A 19909-nucleotide genomic window follows, 5' to 3' on the forward strand; every position below is an offset into this window, starting at 1 on the left:
CACAATGCCTCCTAGCGAATCCTTACTGATCTAAAAATTAAACGAGCTTCTTGGCCAGCAGTGATGAAAACCTGCTTACCTTGGCAAGGTCATAAAGTTTGGCAGCTTCTTCAAAGAGACCTTTACTTTCTGCCACAGAAGCAACTTTGTTAATAAGTGGTTTAGTGTCTGTAGTAAACTTATCAATCACTCCAGGCTGATGAAAGAATACAAATAAAGAAGGGAGATAAAATACTTGGACAACAGAAATACTATAAACTTTTAGTCAAGTCTTATCAACTGGCATCAACATTTTTGTATGCAAGATTATGGCTAATTTTATTTGTAAATTATCTCTGGGAAAATATAGAGATTCCCTCCTCACCATGCTCCCCCCTTTTATTCTTATTTATGGATTTTAAAGGTACATATAAATACACAATTTTGTGCCTAGATTCAGATTGTAATCTAAATCTGTTAACAATCTGTTAACAATCTTGTGGCAGTGAGTTTCTCAGTATCAGAAAGCAAATGCCATTGCCTTTCTTCCCTTTCTGATTCTAAAATCACTCTTTGGTCTCTGTCTGCTGGGGCTACAGGGCAAGGTGGAATTATGGGCACCGCAGGGATGATTATGTTGGCACTATTTGATTTAAGTTATGGTCAGGCCCTTTGAGTAAGTCTCATGGGATAGGAGAACCATAGCTGGAAACTATAATATATATACATATGCATACATACACCTACCTACTTCACATTTTTCCCTGGTGGGATATCAGAAGAATGAGGAGGAAGGGGCTTTCTCTTGATCTGCCCCTTCATACTGGTTTTCTTTGCCCTTCACTAATAGGAGGTGGAGGGGATTGATGAGGAATCTGAAAAGGCTGAAGGAACACATCTGTACTTTTTTCTGGGTTTAGTTCCCTAACCTGTGCTAATTGTTTCTTTCTATCATCCTGTAATGCTGAGCTGACTGCCTGAATAATCTTCTGTGTGTTTATTTGAGGCACAAGAAACTGCTTATTTGGGTATTTAAAGACCAGTACAGAAACAGGCTGCTCTGTAGGCCCTTGGAAAGTTTGGGAATTATGGGGTGGGGGTGGGGTGAAACATTATATATTAACTTACTTTTCTACTGCCATCATTCTCCAGCTTTCCAAGAATCATATCAAACTATGCAAGAAAAGGAAAAACAGAACAAAGTTAGGAGGGTGTGCTAACACTCTGAGGGATGACTGCAATATAGTGATTTAAGGATTTAACACCCCTGGTGATGGGGTTCCACTGCTGCACTGGAAGTTCCTTTTGAAGAAGGGTGATTTCCACCCTAAACTAAGGAAGGAAAAGGTACAACTGGAACCTGACATACCTCTCTGCTCTCAATCACTAGTTCGCTCACACAACGCAAGAACATATTGTCCCCTTGGCTGTCCTTCTCATTCCTGCAAAAGAAGAGCAGAAAGAAAAGCACTGCAGCTTGACTGCTTCCTGCTTTGCTTTTAACACAGCAGCTGTTAAAAAAACACCCCAGCCTTCATAAAATCCACAGCAATGTTCCAGTTGCTGCTACAGGAGCCCACCTGAGAAAGTAGAAGTACTGCAGGGCTTCTCGAGGGTCAGTGGACTCAAACTTGCGGGTGTAGAGCATCAGCAGGCGGACAAAATTCAAGCGTCTGATGGCCAGAGGGTCACCTGCCTCGTGGCTCACTGAAAAGTTAAAGGACAGGCAGATGAATCTCTCTTTACCCCCAACCAAGGCAGCATTCATATGAAAGATGTTCAGTATGTCTGCAGGGATTAACCACAGGCAAGCACTTTGAATAAAGGAACTTTATCAAAGGGCTGGACCAACAAGGGCAAGAATTGTAGAGCTGGAAAATGTTCAGAAGAGGACAACCAAAAAATCACTGCAGGATTGGAACAATAAGGTAAAAGATAAAAGTGAAGGACCCCTGGATGGTCAAGTCCAGTCAAACTTGACTATGGAGTGCAGCGCTCATCTCGCTTCAGGTCAAAGGAGCCAATGTTTGTTCGCAGACAGCTTTCCGTGTCATGTGGCCAGCATGACTAAATGGCTTCTGGTGAAATGGGACACTGTGCCAGACAGCACGGAAACGCCGTTTACCTTTACCTTGGAAAAAGGTTGCTGTATTTGGTGGGTTTTGGCATAGAAAAATGATGAGGGGCTGGGTAGGGGACATGATAGTGGAGTATAACATCATAAAGGGTGTAGAGAAAGTGGACAGATGATCCAATAAAGCTGAATGTTGGAAGACTCGTAATAGGTAAAAGGAAGAGCATATGGAACTTGCTGCCATAAGACGTAGTGATGGCCAGCAACCTGGACAATTTTAACAAGGGATAAATGCATGTAGAATAAAGCTAGCAATGGCTAGTAGTCATGAGTGCTGTGTTCTAATGCCAGTGCCAAAGGCAGCAAAATGCCTCTGAATAATGGCTGCTGGGGATTATGTGTGGAAACTGCTGTTGTTCACATATCCTGATTGTAGGTTTCCCTGAAGCATTTATCTGGTTGGTCACTGAGAGAACTGAGCTATATCCCTTCTCTAACCAGGTTAGGTCCAAAAGATCTGCATTTCATTGATCTGGGCACAATTTCTCATTGGCAATCAAGCAATTAATCCATTTTTTTAAAGCTAACACTTATTTTTTTTTTTCAAATTTCTGTCATCTGCTCTGATGGTTTCTTTTATATTCTGTGCAGGATACAAACGAGATGGGGAAAGGGCAGGATGAACACAATCCAGACTCACAAAGCTGTGCGCTCTGCCCAGAAGATTTCAGGAGCAGCTTTAGTTCAAAGAGGACCAAGGCAACATGAACGGCGTGGCAGCGCAGGCGCTCTGTGCGGAAGAGGAAAGCAATGGCAGCTTCAAACTGAGCCGTCAGAAACAACACTTGGAAGTAGAGAAATGGCTGCTGGTTCACTGCAAAATGCGACTCGCCTGAAGAAAGACACAAGAATGAAGGGTTAGGTATTTTCACAGCTAGCATGGATGGTGCCTGACACAGCACACTGGCGTGCTTTAATCAGGGAAGCTGAAGGAAACTAGTCACAAAATAAAACATTGTTTGCATTGCACCAAATCAACCTATGATTATTTAGAAAAAAGTTAAAATAAAAAGTAAAGTAGCAGAGGCAGTAATAATATTATCTATAGCTTAAACCCCCCCTGCCTGAAAATGTTCAAGGTGGTTGACAATTTATAAAATTATAAACCTTTATTAAAACAATACTAGTAATGTTAGATTCATGTGCCAGTAATTCAAGTCATGAATTACCAATTTCTCAGGCTCCCTTAACTATTTAAGTTGGCTTGTCCACCTTTAAATGGTTATAACTCAATGTTTCTCAAACTTGGGTCTCCAGCTGTTGTTGGACTACATCTCCCATCATCCCTAGCCAGCAGGACCAGTGGTCAGGGATGATGGGAGTTCTAACTCAAGGTCTCGACTTTTTACACTGCCTTTATTTTACAAAAACTACCAGGTGTGCATACATATACAGAACTCCAAAGTCTCTGGGTTAACTTACCATAATCTTCAAGCAATTGCTTCTGGAACTGAGACAATGTCAGCCTGTCTTGGGGAGAGTTGGAGCCATCATCATCAAAGCACACCTGGTTCAGCTACACATGAGAGGGAGAAAGTGATGCTAAGGCTTTCCTTGCATGCAACAAAAAGCTTCTCTTCAAAAGTCAAACAAGTGAAAAGCAAACAAAGGTTGCTACCAATCTGAATAAAATCAGGTAAACCATCCATGCAAACAAAATGTGCTCTTACAAACAGGCAAGTGATCCTGATTCTGAGAGGCACAGCCACATATTCTACCTCATCCATGGGTTCACAAGATAGCTTTGGGCAAGTGACCTCTCTCAGCCTCAGTTTTCCACATCCTAACAAGACGACTAGACAGGCCAGTCTTTTTAAGGCTTCTGCTGAGACAACAGTGTGTAGAGCAGGGATGGGGAACCTGTGGCCTTCCAAATGTTACAATTCCCATAACCCCTGATTATTGGCCATGCTGGCTAAGGCTGATGCGAGTTGGAGTCCAGCAACATCTTGGAGTGGGGAGGGGGACACAGATTCCCCATCCCTGATATAAAGGGAAACGCTCCCAATAATCCTCTGTCCACATTCCTGATATGACTCTGCCTTTGCCTGATGAGACCCTAATTTGAAGGTCCTGTGCTACAGAGCGCTTCCTCCCTGAGTCTCAAGTCCATCTGGAACAAGACACTTGGTCTGATGTTGAAAGACTCTATTTTGAAAATGACAATGGCACCACTATTTTGCCCAAGAAGATTGTGTTAATACCTTACAGATAATATATGAAAATACATTAGCCCGGGACTGGATCTTCATCAGTTCTTTTATTTATAGATCTGCTTGGATCCTGATTCTTCCAGCGTAAATCAGACCCTCTGAACACCTAATACAGGCATAGGCAAATTTGGCCTTCCAGATGTTTTGGGACTACAACTCCCATCATCCCTGACCACTAGTCCTGTTAGCTAGGGATAATGGGAGTTGTAGACCCAAAACATTTGGAGGGCCAAGTTTGCCTATGCCTGACTTAATACAGCACATCTAAGTGGAAAGTAAAATCTAACACAATTTATCAACAGATAAACATCAGCAGAAGGAAAGAAAAACCCTCAAAACGAACAAAAAATTTCAAAATTCGGAAAGAAGCACACCTAAACAAGGCTGTTTTGACCTGCTGCCCAAATGCACAGAGTGAAGAAGACTGCCCCTGGAGACTTGGCAACACAGCAGGCCACAGTTCTCACAATCCTTTGCAACTCACAAGCTGGTGGGAGCTGGGATACATAAGAAGGTATTCTCCAGAGGAAGGCAGTGCTCAAATGAGGGGGGAAATTGGAAGTGTAGTGAGCAGTGCTGTCTCTAAAACTTTGAAGGGAAGCCACCGTTACCTTTAGCCAAAGATAATCTTCTGTTTTATCAGCAACTTCACTGTGGTTATCGGCAATGTCACAGCGTCCTATGATACAGTAAACCGCTCTTTTGTAAGGGTCGGTGTTGTTTCTCAGGGCACGTCTGTAGTGGAGGCGAACTTTGTTCTCGGTGGCAGGAGACAATCTACAATAAAAGAAAGGCAAGTTATTAAATGGAGCTGTGGCCCAGCTTACGGCCCATAATAAGACAGGCCCCTCCTACCAGTGCACCAGTTGTTCGACCCACACTGGCCCTGCATGTGTTGCTCACAGCATCCAACACTGTGTGCATGCAGCAAGTAATGTAGGTGTAAGGAGCCCAGCAGAGTAACAAAAGCAACAGCTTTGTACCCACAAACTTAAAGCCCTGAACTTCCACGTGCAACTGAAAATGAGCAATGTTAACATCAGCCTTTCCAGCCGAGAAGACACGTGTCAATTCATGAGGGTTTACTAGTTCAAGCAAAAACCTTAGTAGGATGGATTGATGAGCTACCAACTCCCTTGCAACTCTATGATGCACTTCTGAGTAGACTCCCTGACCCATCCCACACAATTTCCTGGCCTCTTTTTGAGACACCCCAGTACCTTCTATCTTTGCTGTGCATGTATTCTTGGAACCAACTTTTAAATTCTCCCAACTGGTGCTGAGCTCGATTCACCACTTGCAAGGCTGCCATTAAGTCGCCACATCGCATGCAGTAGTAAATGATTGCCCAAACAGGGTGACCTTCTACTTCCCCATCCTAAAGAAAACAGACAAATGGTAAAAACAGGGAGGAAACCTTTCCTGATGTTGTGATTATGGTCCAGTTCCCACAGGTGAGAAACTTATGTTTGGGGTGTCCTGCTTCAGGCAATGACTGAATGCTCTTCCACACAAAACAATCCCCTGTGCATGGAGAACTGGGTAGCCTTGCTTCATTCCTGACATGCTAGACATGCTAGATTTCTACATGAAAGATATTCCTTTGTATATTCATGGAAGCATCTTAATTTAACTGAGCCTACCAGGAATGGCAGCGAGGGAGGGAATTTTAGCAGATTTCAGGCCCCTCTGTAAGGTGTATAGTAGCTGATATGGTGCCCTCCAGATGTTCTGGGGCATCCCAGTCAGATGGGCGGGAAACAAATAGGATGGTAATAATGATAATGATAAGTCTCAGCTAGCAATGTAAATAGTGAGGGATGAGGGAATTTGGAATCCAAAATACCTGGAGGAAACCATGATGGCTACCCTTGCACATACACACACACCCGCCACAACAGACACACAATCTGTTCTGGAGGGCTGGGGGATGCTGTGGAACAGTCTGGAAGGCGGCAAAGGGAGCTGCATAAGGAAGCTGTGAAAATTGCCTCTCCCGCTCACTGAAACTTCTGCTAGATTCAGATATCCTTGCTGTTCACAGGAGAACACCACTGAATACAGCCCATAATATTTTCTTTTTTAAAGATTAGACTACCCACAGCCCTGCCCCATAAGCAACTGCAAAGAGATACCTTTCTCATGCTCTTTTCTTGGTGTACATGACAACCCCCTACCCAACCCCCAAATTTATGCATGGGTTAAGGGATCCAGAATGATCTGAATGGGTGAATACAGTCATGGCAGAACACCTTGGCTGTGGAGATACCTACCTGGAGTCCTGGGACAGACACTGGGAGTTTGATGTTCAGGAAACTGCGGACTAGCTGGTAGGTTCCAGGTACCCCTCCCAGTTGGGCTTGGTGCAAGTTTCCAAAGACTGTCACTAATGTGTAGTTCTTGTAACTGCAAGGAACCATTGATTTCTGATTCATAATACGCCACACAATTCCATGTTTACTTAACATAGTTTTAAAGAAGTATTTAAATATATGCTTACATTTTCCACCTTAATGAGCTATGCCAGTTAATGGATTCCACTCAGCCTTATGGTGAGTATACAAACCACAGGAATAGCATTTGAGAGGGGATTGTGCTGCACAACTTGTCTGTCCCCAACCTGTTCCTTAAAGACTGTTCTCTCTCCCTAGCCCTCCATTATCTGCAAATGAGTGGGCTGCACTGGGACTGCACTGGGATCGGCTGGTTAATCCTGATGGCTGAACTCCTAAAAGCAGGTTGTTGTTACACAGTCCTGTGACCCTAATCACACTGGCCCATCAATGAGATTATTCCATATTTGAGGTTTCCAGAAGCCTTTTTATAAGCAGCTGAAATAGGCTAGCTACACTTGGATTGAACTGTTTCTTTTGTTTCAATGTTCTGTTCTGAAAAGTATGTCACCCTGGTCTTGGGGAATAGAGAGGCACATGGGGTGCTATCCCCTGCTCCCCGGTGTGGTTATTTCTTTGGGGTCTCCAGAGGTTACTCCTCTTTGGAGTCAGAGAGTGACAAAGGGGTGTGGTGACAGCTACATGAGTGCACTGAGCACGGCTATAGTTTACCCAGCCTGGCTGTTGGGGGAAGGACCTGAGTGAAAGGTTCATCCCTTCCACCCATTAAAGGGATCCCAGTTCCAGTCAGTCTCCTTGCATGCTGGAAGAGCCCACCACCCGCCCACCCACCCAGGATCAGATATTGCAACCATGTTCCATTGTTCCAAGTCTGCTTTCTTTGGTACTGAGGTGGCAACGCTTATAGAGGACACTTGGGTATGAAAGCACAACATGCGAAGGACAGATCAGAAAAAACAGTTACATGTATACATCTTCCTTGCATTGCATTTTCAGTTAATATATGAATGGGTGGTAGATCTTTCGGAAGCACTATTGCATCTGTAGGCATCTGTAACAACAAATGAAAGGACCTGAATTCTAACTATTTTGCTGCGCTACCTTTGCTCGAGGTACTGGAGGGCCTGCCTCACAAACTCCATCTGCACTTCCATGCTTGTCCGGACCTTCAGTGCATCACTTGCAGGAACCAGCAAAACATCAGTCATTTGCTTCACCATAGCCCATAAGTCAGAAATGTTCTGCAAAACAAACAAACAAACAAACAAACAAACAAACAAACAAACAAACAGGTAAAGAGATTAGAAGCTACCACGAAAAGAAGCTGCATCCTTATCTTCATGAGAATGGCATTTAAAATGGACAGGGTCCGTGGTAACGGTTCACAGGAACACTAGACTGTTGCTGACAGTACCAACTACCCTCACTTTTCTAAGATAGTAGTCTTCAATGTGTTCACTTGTCTGAGGACATATTGCTTTATTGTTACCATGTCTGTACATATGATGCTAGTGATAGTGTTGTGACCCACCTTAGATCAGGCCACAATCTGGTAGTGGGCCCTAACCCATGAGTTGAAGACCAATGCCCCAAGGCTACAACTGTATTACAAAGGCTTTAAAGCAGCTGAAATAAAGCTGTACTCTTATGGCTCATACCCCAGGGAATTCATTCTCTCTCTCTCTCTCTCTCTCTCTCTCTCTCTCTCTCTCTCTCTCTCTCTCTCTCTCTCTCTCTTTCTCTCATTTTTGCTGGAAAAGGTTTCCCAAAGACTGGGAAAATCTAATGTGGGATGGACATGCAGCTTCCAGAAAGCCAAGTATTATATGTAGTGTCCATCGTCTCGTAAGTTACAGTGTGATTAGTAGACTGTATGACACTACAGTCTGTTCAGAATGTTGTGCTAAGATGATCGTTCCATCAGCGCAAGTCTTTGTGCTTCCCTGGATGAATGATCTCCCTTCTCCTCACCACCCCTTGAGTGCTCTGTTCTGGGGGTTCTCCTGAACCTCCGGAGAAGATTTTGGGAAGAGGCATGGCAGCGAACACTGTGGTGCTGGGGGCAGTCCTTTGCTGGCTTCTGCTAGTATGCCAGGTTACTTGAATTTGGACCAAGATGCCTCTCATTTGGCTTTGTTGGTAAAGACTTCAAATTCACCAATAATTCAAATTCCCTGTTCTCCTGAAAAGCTGCTCTTTGGGGAACAGAGAGAGAGGTGACTCTCCCCACAAGTTTTCCCCTCTTCCAATGCCTACTGCCCCCACCCCCAATGTTGCCAACCACTGCTGTATGCAAAAAATGCCTGTATGTAGCTATCTATGGGCATATGGAAGAAGCAGCCAGTGTATCCTCCGTCAGCAGGCTGCTCAGCTAAGTTGAGCACAAGCAGAGCATCTCCTTATGCTCGCTTCACAGGCAGTACCTTATCATCCAACTCTGCTGCAGAAGCACAAAGGTCCACCAAATTGGGCTGCAGGTATCCATTCACAATCTTCTCGTTATAAACATATATCTGAAAACAAACTGAGAGTAAGCAGCTTCCTAGCACAAATACCCCTTCCCCCAGTGCTTTCCCCCTCCAACCCTTTCCCTCCCTGGTAACCCCAGCAGAATCTGAAACAAGCCTCCAGATCACATGGTCTTGGGGGAGTGCTCCTGCCAGTAAGTGCCCCCGTTTCACTGCCTCACAGCAATGGTGCATCAGGGGATACAGAGGAATACAAAATGTCCTGCCACATTTATTCTAAAGCCTCAGGCAGGCCTCAGGGTCGGGAGCAAGGCAGGATTTCTCTCTGTTCCACATGGCGTATCTCTAAGGACAACATAGGAGGATCAAATGCTGACAGGTACGTAAGGGATTTTTAAGTACGTGCTCACATGGTGACACAATGGCCATATCTGCATAAGTCCAGGTTGCTGACTTAGTGTGGTTCATGTGGAACAAGCCTTGTGCTGCTACATGATGCTCGATTGCTCCCACTTCACTCCTCATGTGTGGAAGAATGCAAGGGCTGTAGCTCAGTGACAGAGCACCTGCCTTGCATGCAGAAGTTCCTGCACCTTCAGGGACAGCTGAGGAAAGGCTCCTGTCTGAAGCCCTGTAGAGCCACTGCCAGTCAGTGGAGACAACACTGAGCTTCATGGACAGGTGTCTGATTCTGTTTCCTATAATTCTGTTTCCTATATCCTGTACTTTCTGGCAAACCAATGTGTTGCAGCAGTCAGTATGTCTTTTAGCTCTCTTGGTCTGATCCACTCAAATCAGATCTGCTTCACACCACTGCTTTAATATCTGGTGTCAAATTCTATTTTTAAAATGTCTGTGTTTGTTTCATGCTGATGTCACTCAAGAGGATCAACCTCTGAGGAGCTGGCCTCAAAGCCTGACACAAATCTCATCAATTAAATCATGAAAACAAAAACAACCTGAATTTGAAGTTAGTTTTAGAAACCCTTGATGGTAAATAGTCGCTGAAACCGATGTGGGCCTAACTGGGAGTTTCAGGTAACATAGCTGAGATACTGAGGTTTCTAATTTACTCACTTGTCGAGCGTAGGCCATCTCAATGTTGTCCAAAGAACTACGAACTGCTGGTGGCAGCTCACTGACGTAACTGGGCTGTTGGAAGAAAGCGAAAATGCCAGTCAGAGTATTTGACACAAATTCATTTAGCAATTGGGTGGCACTTGGCTTCTTTTGTGCCAATACCAAAACTTTGAGGATCCCACCAGAGCATGAAGCTGCGGGGCAAGAGGCTTTTCTTGTAGCAAATCCCCCATAGCTGTGCATCCATCTCTCTCTTCCTGTTCTTTATCCCCCTGCAACCCTTTAGAAACAACCTGGGGACACGTTTACAGGACCCACTTCCGGTCACCCTGCCACAGTGAGTTATTTTATTGCAGTTGCCTAAGCACCAACTGGCTAAGTGGCCTGTGGGTGTGAAAAAGAACCCTTGGAAAGACGTATGTTCTTCAATATCAAAATCTTGACATATGCCACTACCAACCCCCTCCCCCCCAATGCTCTTCCCCCACCCTTGCCTCTTAACAAGAGAGCTTTCAAATTCATCACTGCCAGTCTTTATTGCTTTAAAATACAGCGGTGCCTCGCAAGACAAAAATAATTCGTTCCGCGAGTCGTTTTGTCTAGCGAGATTTTCGTTTTGCAAAGCGCGGTTTGCTTTTGTCTTGCGAGTTTTTCATTGAGCGAAGCATTTGTCTTGCGAGGTACCATTGTAATGGTACATACACAAAGAGAGGTGGTGTGGCAATGAATAATGTCAAGTTTAGAGTCAGATTTAGGTTTTGTAATACTTAGAGGTGCTGGAAAATAAATCAGTTAAGGGATAGCTGCCTCCCACTCAGCAAAGTTTCTTTGAACTCCACAAAGGAAGCTTCCTGCTATGTTGCTAAGAGAAATCCCTATCAACATGACTTCCCTGGTTCAGTTTGGCAGTGCTGGAATCACCAAACTCAGTCAGGAGAACATTTTGTTTTGATGAGAAGACCCTGGTTTCTCTGGCATTCATTTCAGCATTCAAGACTATGCACCTTCCTTCCATGACCCAAAGAAGGAAAAATCAGCTTGTTGTGTGAAAAAAAAAGCTGTTTTTATTTTGTGTAATCAATAAGTATGAAAACAGGCAACATCTGCAACTAGCCATTTGGTGTGATAAAAGCATTTAAAATAATTGTCTTCTGTTTGCGTGAGTCTCAAAGAAATGTGCAACATGCTTAGAAAGCACAGTCAGGCTTTATTGTGAAGTATCATGGGCAGGCCCACTTTTTGGATTTCAATGCAGGAAAATAAAACATGCACTTCTAATTCTCAATCGACTTCTCCACCTTTACAAACAACTCGGCAGCACAGAAAGCTACTCAATTGTGCCTCTAGCCCTTCTGCATTTAGCTTCACTTGTTGCAAACTGCAGGCACCCAAAATCTGCATTATTCATACACGCATTCCAAAGCAAAAACCTTGGCAGCCATTTTGGCAAAGCTCCAAATGGCTTGGCCATCCGCTGCAACATTGGGGAGGAGGGGAAAGGGGGGACTGCAATGCTGCCAGCATGCTTGCCATCTTGGCTCTATCTCGAATCCAGAAAACCTGGAGAGATACATGAGTTTAAAGGGACCTAGGGATATCAGAACTCTGACAGAGCAGCCAAGCACTTCAGATGGCACAGAAGCAGGTTGTGTGACAGCTGCACTTTAAAATAAAAAAGATGGGGGTGGGGAGATTCAGAAAAAACAGCGAGACGGCCAAAGGGTGTGGGGACAAGGGAAAGCAGAAGATCCCATTTGAAATGGAACCTTGACCTGAACACTCCTTGAATACACAGCCAAGCCAAACATGATCCATACTGTGTTTCCTTTGACCAGACAACATATACCCTTCAAGGAACTATAGAAACCACTAAAAGAGAATGTGTGTTCGGCTTTCTTTGAACTGTAAAACATCACTGACTAATTGGTCTTATTTCCAGAAGCAACATTTCTGTATTTTTCACAAGCCCAAAGCTTGAAATATAGCTCCCCGACCCCAGCTGACCTGCTTCCTGCTGTGTGGGTCTGTGCCTTTCAGCTGATTCTGCATATCCAGAGGTATCAAATAACTCTCAATTATATTCTAAGGATGGGGGTCTGCCTCTCACTTGCTCACAAATTTTCTGAAACAGGATTTAAGTGCAGCATGAATTGGGAAAGTTAAGCAACTGGATTTTAACGCAGCAGATGCACAGCAAACCTCCCAGGCCTTTAACTTCAAGGCTGGGGACAAAACATCGCCTCAAGGGTTTCAAATGCTCTCGCAGCAACACACCAGTATTATATAGGCTCTGCAGGAGAGAGAAGAGCATTACAGAGTGATAGATCACATCCTGTCTTTTAACCCATTTGTGAAGTGTAATAGATGAGATTTTTTTTCTTCCTTTGAGATTTCAACATTTGTGATAAGGACAGTCTACCACTTAACTCTAAGCTAGCCATCCTTTGAACCCACTGTTACCTGTTCAAAAGATGTTCCAAATAAAGGTAAACTCAATTTCACATAAACCCCCAGAAGCTGTTGAATGCTTCCTGAACAACGTGCTAAGTCTGCGAGGCTCTGCTACTGAAGAGCAGTGAGTGATCAAGCAGTTTACAACATATTTTGTCTGCATCCCCCACAACTGAAAAATTTGGTAGCCCACTGAGCTTAATAAGTTGTCAGTAAAACATCTTCCACGGGGTATTTCCATAAAGAAAATGCTTCTGTGATTAGCACAGGCTTAAGAAAAAGAGATCCCAGCATCATTTCCAGATCACAATATGAAGCATAGCCAATTAACATGGGCAATTTGGAAAACGAACTTCAGGGTTCCACACGTTTCTACAATGAACACTTTTAGATGCAATTAGGAAGTGGAGAGTTCGAGGAGGATCAAAAACATTTTTTAAAAAAAAAGTACAGACACTGAAGACTGCAATTATGTGAAAGCACCGGGGGGTGGGGGAGAGAGACGCAGGAGGTAGTAGTGGGCAAGCTTAGTTTTCATTTTAAAATCGAGTTCCTTGACATCATGACTGTGAAGATATGCTTGAGAGTGTACAGCAAGAGCGTGAAATCTCAAAAGCCAGAGAGAAATAAATAAAAATAATAATGCAGCTACAAGAGAGCCCAAGAGATACCTCACTCTCTTGAGTGAAGTCCAAGGCATCTTCTCCTGAAGCCAGCAGTGTGTGAAGGATCCTTTGCTTCACCTGTTCCCATTCGACCAGCATTGATTCTCGGTGATACTCCTCAGCCATAGCAAAGGTCTAGGAAAAGCAAGATTAATGCAGAAAACACACACCCAAATTCCACCCTTTGGCAACCTGGTGCTTTCCAGATGCTCTGGACTCCAGCTCCCATCAGCCTCAGCTGCATGACTCTGCCCAGAGCGCACCAGGATGGCAGAAGCTGCATCAGACCCACCCAGAACAGGACAAGCAACATTCATGTCAAGAACCAAGTACTACTACTTTTTTTTTTACTACAACTGCCCCCCCCCAATCCTGGTGAAAATGATGCCTTATTACCAAGGGTCAACATACTCTACTCACTCATCCCCAATCTCTAAATCATTGCAACCAGTGTAGATTTAAATGTCTGCACTGAGAAAATTGTTATTCATAGGAGAAAGAACTAGAACAAATGTACAGTGCTGAAATTTGGAGCTTTCAATCAACATTTTATGTGAACATTTAGCTTTATAAAAGGTGACTTCTGAGGACTGGGTATGATCAGAAAGAAGACCCTTTCAAATATCTAAAGGTATGCACTAAATCAGAACAAAGTTTTGAAGAACCAGATTAAATTCTATCACTCCATTCTCTCCATTCTGGCACTATCAGAAAATGAAGTTGTTTCTAAATATCTTTCATTTTGGGATAAATCAAATGCAAAACAATATGGCTTCTTGTGGTTTAAGTGAATAATATTTGATCTTTCCGAGTGAATCCAAATTCAATCGGAAACAAAGACTTGCAGACATTACAAGCTACAGAATCACCTTGTGTCTTCTTGTATTGCACTCCATAGATTTATTAAAATTATTTGTTATAATCTAAGCCATGTCTGTGTCCTGACCATCTTGTTAAGAACTACATTCTTGATAACTTGAAGTTTTAGTTGTGAATCAGTGTCCACATACACCAGTTCACTCAGCTTGTCATACACAGAAAAACAGTGAATTATTTGCAGGCTCCAAATGGTTAGTGATTTACCCAATGTCTTGAAACTAAATATTTTGATTGCTTGCATTGCTTTTGTTCATTGTGTTACAGTTGACACTGTCAACTGCAATACAACATTAAATATGTCTTTCTAAACAGACAGCCGTGTTTGACAAATATGTTTTGTCTGCATGCCCATATATAGCTGAAGCATCATGCCCTCCTCTCCATTTTATTATTGCTACACCTTCATTGCAGGCTGCAGCTGTTTTCCCAGCAACCAAGTTGAGCATTATTTATGTCTATAATAGGATAAAGGTAAAGGGACCCCTAACCATTAGGTCCAGTCATGACCGACTCTGGGGTTGCGGCGCTCATCTCGCGTTATTGGCTGAGGGAGCTGGCAGCTTCCAGGTCATGTGGCCAGCATGACAAAGCCACTTCTGGCAAAACGCCGTTTACCTTTCCACTTGGAGCAGTACCTACTTGCACTTTGACCTGCTTTCGAACTCCTAGGTGGGCAGGAGCTGGGACCGAGCAACGGGAGCTCACCCCATCAACGGAAACCGCTGACCTTCTGATCGGCAAGCCCTAGGCTCAGTGCTTTAACCCACAGCGCCACCCGTGTCCCCCCTATAATAGGATAAGGTAAAGGTAAAGGGACCCCTGACCATTAGGTCCAGTCGTGACCGACTCTGGGGTTGTGTGCTCATCTCGCATTATTGGCCGAGGGAGCCAGAGCAGCACACGGAAACGCCGTTTACCTTCCTATTTATCTACTTGCACTTTGACGTGCTTTTGAACTGCTAGGTTGGCAGGAGCTGGGATCAAGCAACGGGAGCTCACCCCGTCACAGGGATTCGAACCGCCGACCTTCTGATCAGCAAGCCCTAGGCTCAGTGCTTTAACCCACAGCGTTGTAAAAAGGCTGACTCATACTGGCCACAAATTTACAAGGGCTGGTCAGCTGGACATTACCCCCCCCCCCATTTTAAAAGAGCAAAATTCCATTCTGAGACAGTCATACCTGCATTTATGTGGCATTGCCTTTGTTCAATTTTGCCTCACTCACCAGGAGTGTGTCTATGCGTGGGGGTTGCATATCAACCTGACCTTACGCCATATGGGCTCTCTCCTTATATCACTCTTCTTAAGTGATAAGAAGTTTGCTCCCTAGCAGAAGTGTGGTTATCTGGTGCTTCTTCTCTACAACAAGTGACCCTGGTACAAGTGCTCTCAAAAGCACATAATATTTCCATCCACCTGTTACTCTGGAGACTGCCTGAATTGGTTTACATTCTCTCTATAATAGGACATTACACCAAGATGAGCAAGATAGATGAGCAACCTTGGCTGGGACAAATGGGTGTATGCGTGTACGTCCATATCCCAGTCCAAAAGTCAGCTTGTCCCCATGGTTTGGGTTTGTTTTGGGGTGTTTGGAGCACTGCATATCTGTAGTGGTGGTGACAGCTATGGAGAATCAGGCTTTGCTAAAAAGATTAAAATGCAGAATGGGATTTGAGTATGTGTTTTACTCCCATACAAATGCAAAAACAGGAGGTCAAAGAACACATTTTTTTGCTGTTCAGCTGACTTCTTCTGATTTGTCTTAAAACAGAAATTACAGGAAGACAACACAGGGGTTTATTTTGTTGTCAAATTAATGCCCTGAATATAGCGCTCAACTATAAGAGTGGAGCCAGTAATATTTTAAGACACCACCTCAACTAATATTTAAGATCTTTTCCTACAAGCATCTGGGGAAGATTTGAGCTGAAAAAGTGGTTTTTGTTCTGCTGTTCTGTGGCTCTTTTATGATGTTTATTGGTTTTATGTAATGCCATATTTTATTTATTTGTTTTTTAATTCATACTGACTTTGGCTATATACTTCCCTTGGAACCTTCAGATTGAAGGGCAAGTTATAAATGGAATAAATAGATTAATAAATCTCTTATGGTCTGAAGATACTTTATCATTTATTTATGGTTACAAACAATTACAAGGAAAGCTACAATTTCCAAGTGGTAAAACAGGAGCCCCCAGTTGGCCAAGAGAGCCTTGCTGATGGCTTGCTAAATTCCTGGCACTGTGATCTGTTTAGCATGCTGAGCAGGTAGAAGACCAAATGCCAGCATTAGCTGGGGCCTGATCTATTTTGGCTAATTACTACTAATGCTGGCAAAATCAGTTATGCAACCACACATTATTTAATTCATTTCATTTTTTGACAACAGAAACATACAGCTTTTCCTTTCACCTGCACCCTGCCCTTTCAGTAGATGATGCTCAGTGCCAATGTCTGCCAACATTTTGTAGATAAAAGTTCAGAGTGTGGTGTTGGAGGCAAAATTCAGCTGAGAATTCTCAGCTTTCTTTTTTTAAAAGCTTCCAGTTCTTGGGACTGAAAAGTTATGCTTGGGAGTGTGCACACAATCCTGGCTGAAATGTCTGACGTTTGTGGGGCTCTACTATCCTCACTATTTCCTCACTTCTTCAGGCGCAATTCAAGATCCTGATGCTCATTTCTAAAGCCCTGAATAAACTGGTGCCCACATACTTGAAAAAAGAGCACCTCTTTTTTTATAGGTGCCAGCTTGGGCCTTACAAACAGGAGGGGAGGCTCTTGTGGTCTTGCCCACCATGAATAGGGACTTTTCTGTGGTGTCACCCCATTTGCAGAAACAGCTCCCCCCTCCAATTTGGAGATGAATCAATCAGTCTCACCTAACCACACAGATGTTTCAGTAATACTGATGTTTTGGTTGAACTATCGTTACTGTTTTTCTCATACTGTATTGATATGGGAGTTGTTAACATTAATTTAGTAGTTACTATGTTTATGTAAAACTTTTTTTGTTTTATTATTGCATTATGAACTGTCCTGTGATACTAAATGGATGAGGGTAGTTAACAAATGAATTAAATGACCAAAAAATAAATAAATTATGCAGAGCAGTAGGAAAATGCATTAAAGTACACACATGCATTAAATTACACACAAATGAGAGAAGTTAGACAAATAAGCTTGATTAGTATTAGTCATACAGGTCAAGATTTTCTTAGTATAGGCTTTGGTTTGCCTATGTGCCAAACTGATACCAATGGCACCAGACTTAGGGTAGAGTGGACATTGTACGTTACAGAAGCATGCTGTTGGCCAGTCCCTGAAATAAATTGAGAAAAACCAATGCTTCCACATCTTCAAGAAAAACATAGCATTAAAAATAATAATCAGAGGCCATTACACATAAACTTGAACTTAATCACAGTGATTTCAAATCTTCATTTTGTGGTTTCTCACTATTATTATTACAGGGGATTTCAGAGGCAAACCAGTAAAATACGCAAGAGCCTAACTCATGTCCACAGAGTACTAATGTATAACTTTCAGCTGAATGCATGTAATCTTAGCCCTACTCTTATAGCCAAATAAGGAATACTGTACACTATGGATGAGAGTGGGTGGCATTAGGGCCAGACTGACTCTTCTGTACAGAGCCCATGCATATGGCACAAGAGCAAATCAACTCAGGAGCAGTAATCCCACTCCTCCACTCACTTTGGGTTTATTACAGAAAAGTATTTGTCTATACCAGGCATCCCCAAACTTCGGCCCTCCAGATGTTTTGGACTACAATTCCCATCTTCCCCGACCACTGGTCCTGTTAGCTAGGGATCATAGGAGTTGTAGGCCAAAACATCTGGAGGGCTGCAGTTTGGGGATGCCTGGTCTATACAGTTTATTCAATTCCAAGGTGTGAAGTCACTACTCTGAAAGGGTTTTAAAACTAGGCATGGGAGAGAGCTCTTGCACTTGTAGAGCAAAAGCAGGCAACAATGTCATGCTCTATTGAGCTGATGGGATTTGGAGTCCAACAACCTCAGGAGGAACCACACTAGCTACTCATGCTATGAAGAATAGTATATCCACAAATCTGTCATGTTGCAACGTCAATCAGAATTCTCTGAGATTCAGCCTCCCTACTGAAGAGGTGTTTCAATTTCAGGACTTTTCATATGCCCTTCTCCAACTTACCCGTTTCCTGGACTCTTCAATGGCAGACAGCAAAGCATTGTCTTTTTCATTTTTTAGGAATCCCTGTTGAAAAAAAAGTGCAGATTCAGAAATTGGTTTGACATTTAAATTCAGACACATTTGGTACTACACCAACCTGGTGCCCTCCAGAGGTTTTGGTCTAAAATTACCACCAGCCCCAGCCAGCATGCACTACAGGAGTGATGGAAGGCTGCCTTACATACAAAGTTGGTTTAAGTTTAGTTTTAAGCATAGGTCAACATTCTCTGCAAATTGCTACAACAGTAAGATTATTCAACTTGAGAGTGGAAAGAGGAAGATGTTCATGAAGCTCCATGTTAAAATGAAAGGTTGAACACTTCCCTTTCAATATATATTTGCATTAACTCTTTACAAAGTGCCCTGCTTCTGTTCTCTCTTGTCTCCGCACTGCAGCACCTGCCGCCTCTCTTCAGGTTTGTGAGAACCAGAATAAAAGCTCTGGATGCCTGTGAAGAGACATTAAACTTGCCTGATCACAAGGGTTAAAAAGTGATGGTCTGGTTCCGCGAGCTCCAGGGCCAGTCCCTGAAAACATACAAATAACTCCAAAAAGGGCAAGTTTACTGAACGGCAGAAGCCAGAAATAATTGCTCATCCTTTCACTTATCCAACTAAAGCATGAGAATAGCTGAACTCCAAAGCTATTCTATTTTTGTTTGTATTATTTATCTATCACATTATTTTGGAAGAGTTTAGCGTAGTCCAAGCACTCAGCCAATTCTCTGGGCAAGGCTTAACAACCTGTCATTGATTTAACACACTCTGCCTTCCACTTTATTTATTCATAGGGGAACATAACCAAGCAGGCAGCCAGCCAGACCAACCATCAATCCAGAACAGCAAAAACAGCTACTCTTTTATTTGCTGTGTGCATCTATTTTGCTTTTTAAATCCTGGCTTTATATCCAGTCATATTCCCATCAAACATGAACAGACAACTTGGGGAAATGAGGCACCATAATAGGAATAGGTAAAAGGCAGAACAGGAGGGGGTCAAGAAAGCAAACAGCAATTCTGAATAACAGAAACTGCAATAGGAAAAATGACGAAGATTTAAATGGAGCCTCAAATTTGGATTTATGTAATTTGCTTTTTAAAACATTTACCAACAAGCTTAACACAGTTCAATAAGTAGCATATCAGGTCTGTTGCTCTCCTGAAGACACTGGAATCGAAGACACTGGGATCGAACTTCCGGCAGGGCCAATGGTTAGTTAGGGATTATGGGAGTTAAGAATCCAACAGCATTTGGAAGGCCAAAGATTCCCCATCCTCCCATAAATTAACATACAGTAGTGGATTTCAACCTCTGTTCCAGAGAATTCCAGCTTCTTGGAGGTTCCTCAATTAGAAAAATCAGCAGTACACTAATGGCAGAGTGCTCCTGAAAGACAGCTTGCCCATTGCAACTGATCTTCCCCAGGAATGGGAAGCTTCTGGAAAGCGTCGG

The 19909-nt window shown here is 43.2% G+C and overlaps 1 protein-coding gene across 7 annotated transcripts in view; it reads right to left on the bottom strand.

The window, feature by feature from the left end:
- Positions 1 to 19909, bottom strand: part of NUP93 (nucleoporin 93) — a 75758-nt gene that overhangs the window by 9523 nt on the left and 46326 nt on the right. For all 7 annotated transcript variants that reach the window (XM_035118338.3, XM_088672148.1, XM_088672149.1 and 4 more), the window contains 14 exons: positions 18418 to 18480; positions 13351 to 13479; positions 10226 to 10300; positions 9104 to 9193; positions 7782 to 7921; positions 6600 to 6732; positions 5547 to 5704; positions 4938 to 5103; positions 3536 to 3629; positions 2754 to 2945; positions 1560 to 1686; positions 1349 to 1421; positions 1108 to 1152; positions 80 to 196 (listed from right to left, as the gene is read on the bottom strand). In XM_035118338.3, the coding sequence (XP_034974229.3) occupies positions 80 to 196; positions 1108 to 1152; positions 1349 to 1421; positions 1560 to 1686; positions 2754 to 2945; positions 3536 to 3629; positions 4938 to 5103; positions 5547 to 5704; positions 6600 to 6732; positions 7782 to 7921; positions 9104 to 9193; positions 10226 to 10300; positions 13351 to 13479; positions 18418 to 18480 (1602 nt within the window). The remainder of the gene's footprint in view (positions 1 to 79; positions 197 to 1107; positions 1153 to 1348; positions 1422 to 1559; positions 1687 to 2753; positions 2946 to 3535; positions 3630 to 4937; positions 5104 to 5546; positions 5705 to 6599; positions 6733 to 7781; positions 7922 to 9103; positions 9194 to 10225; positions 10301 to 13350; positions 13480 to 18417; positions 18481 to 19909) is intronic.

Source organism: Zootoca vivipara, chromosome 6 (genome assembly GCF_965207765.1).
Source record: "Zootoca vivipara chromosome 6, rZooViv2.hap1.1, whole genome shotgun sequence".
NCBI lineage: Eukaryota > Metazoa > Chordata > Lepidosauria > Squamata > Lacertidae > Zootoca > Zootoca vivipara.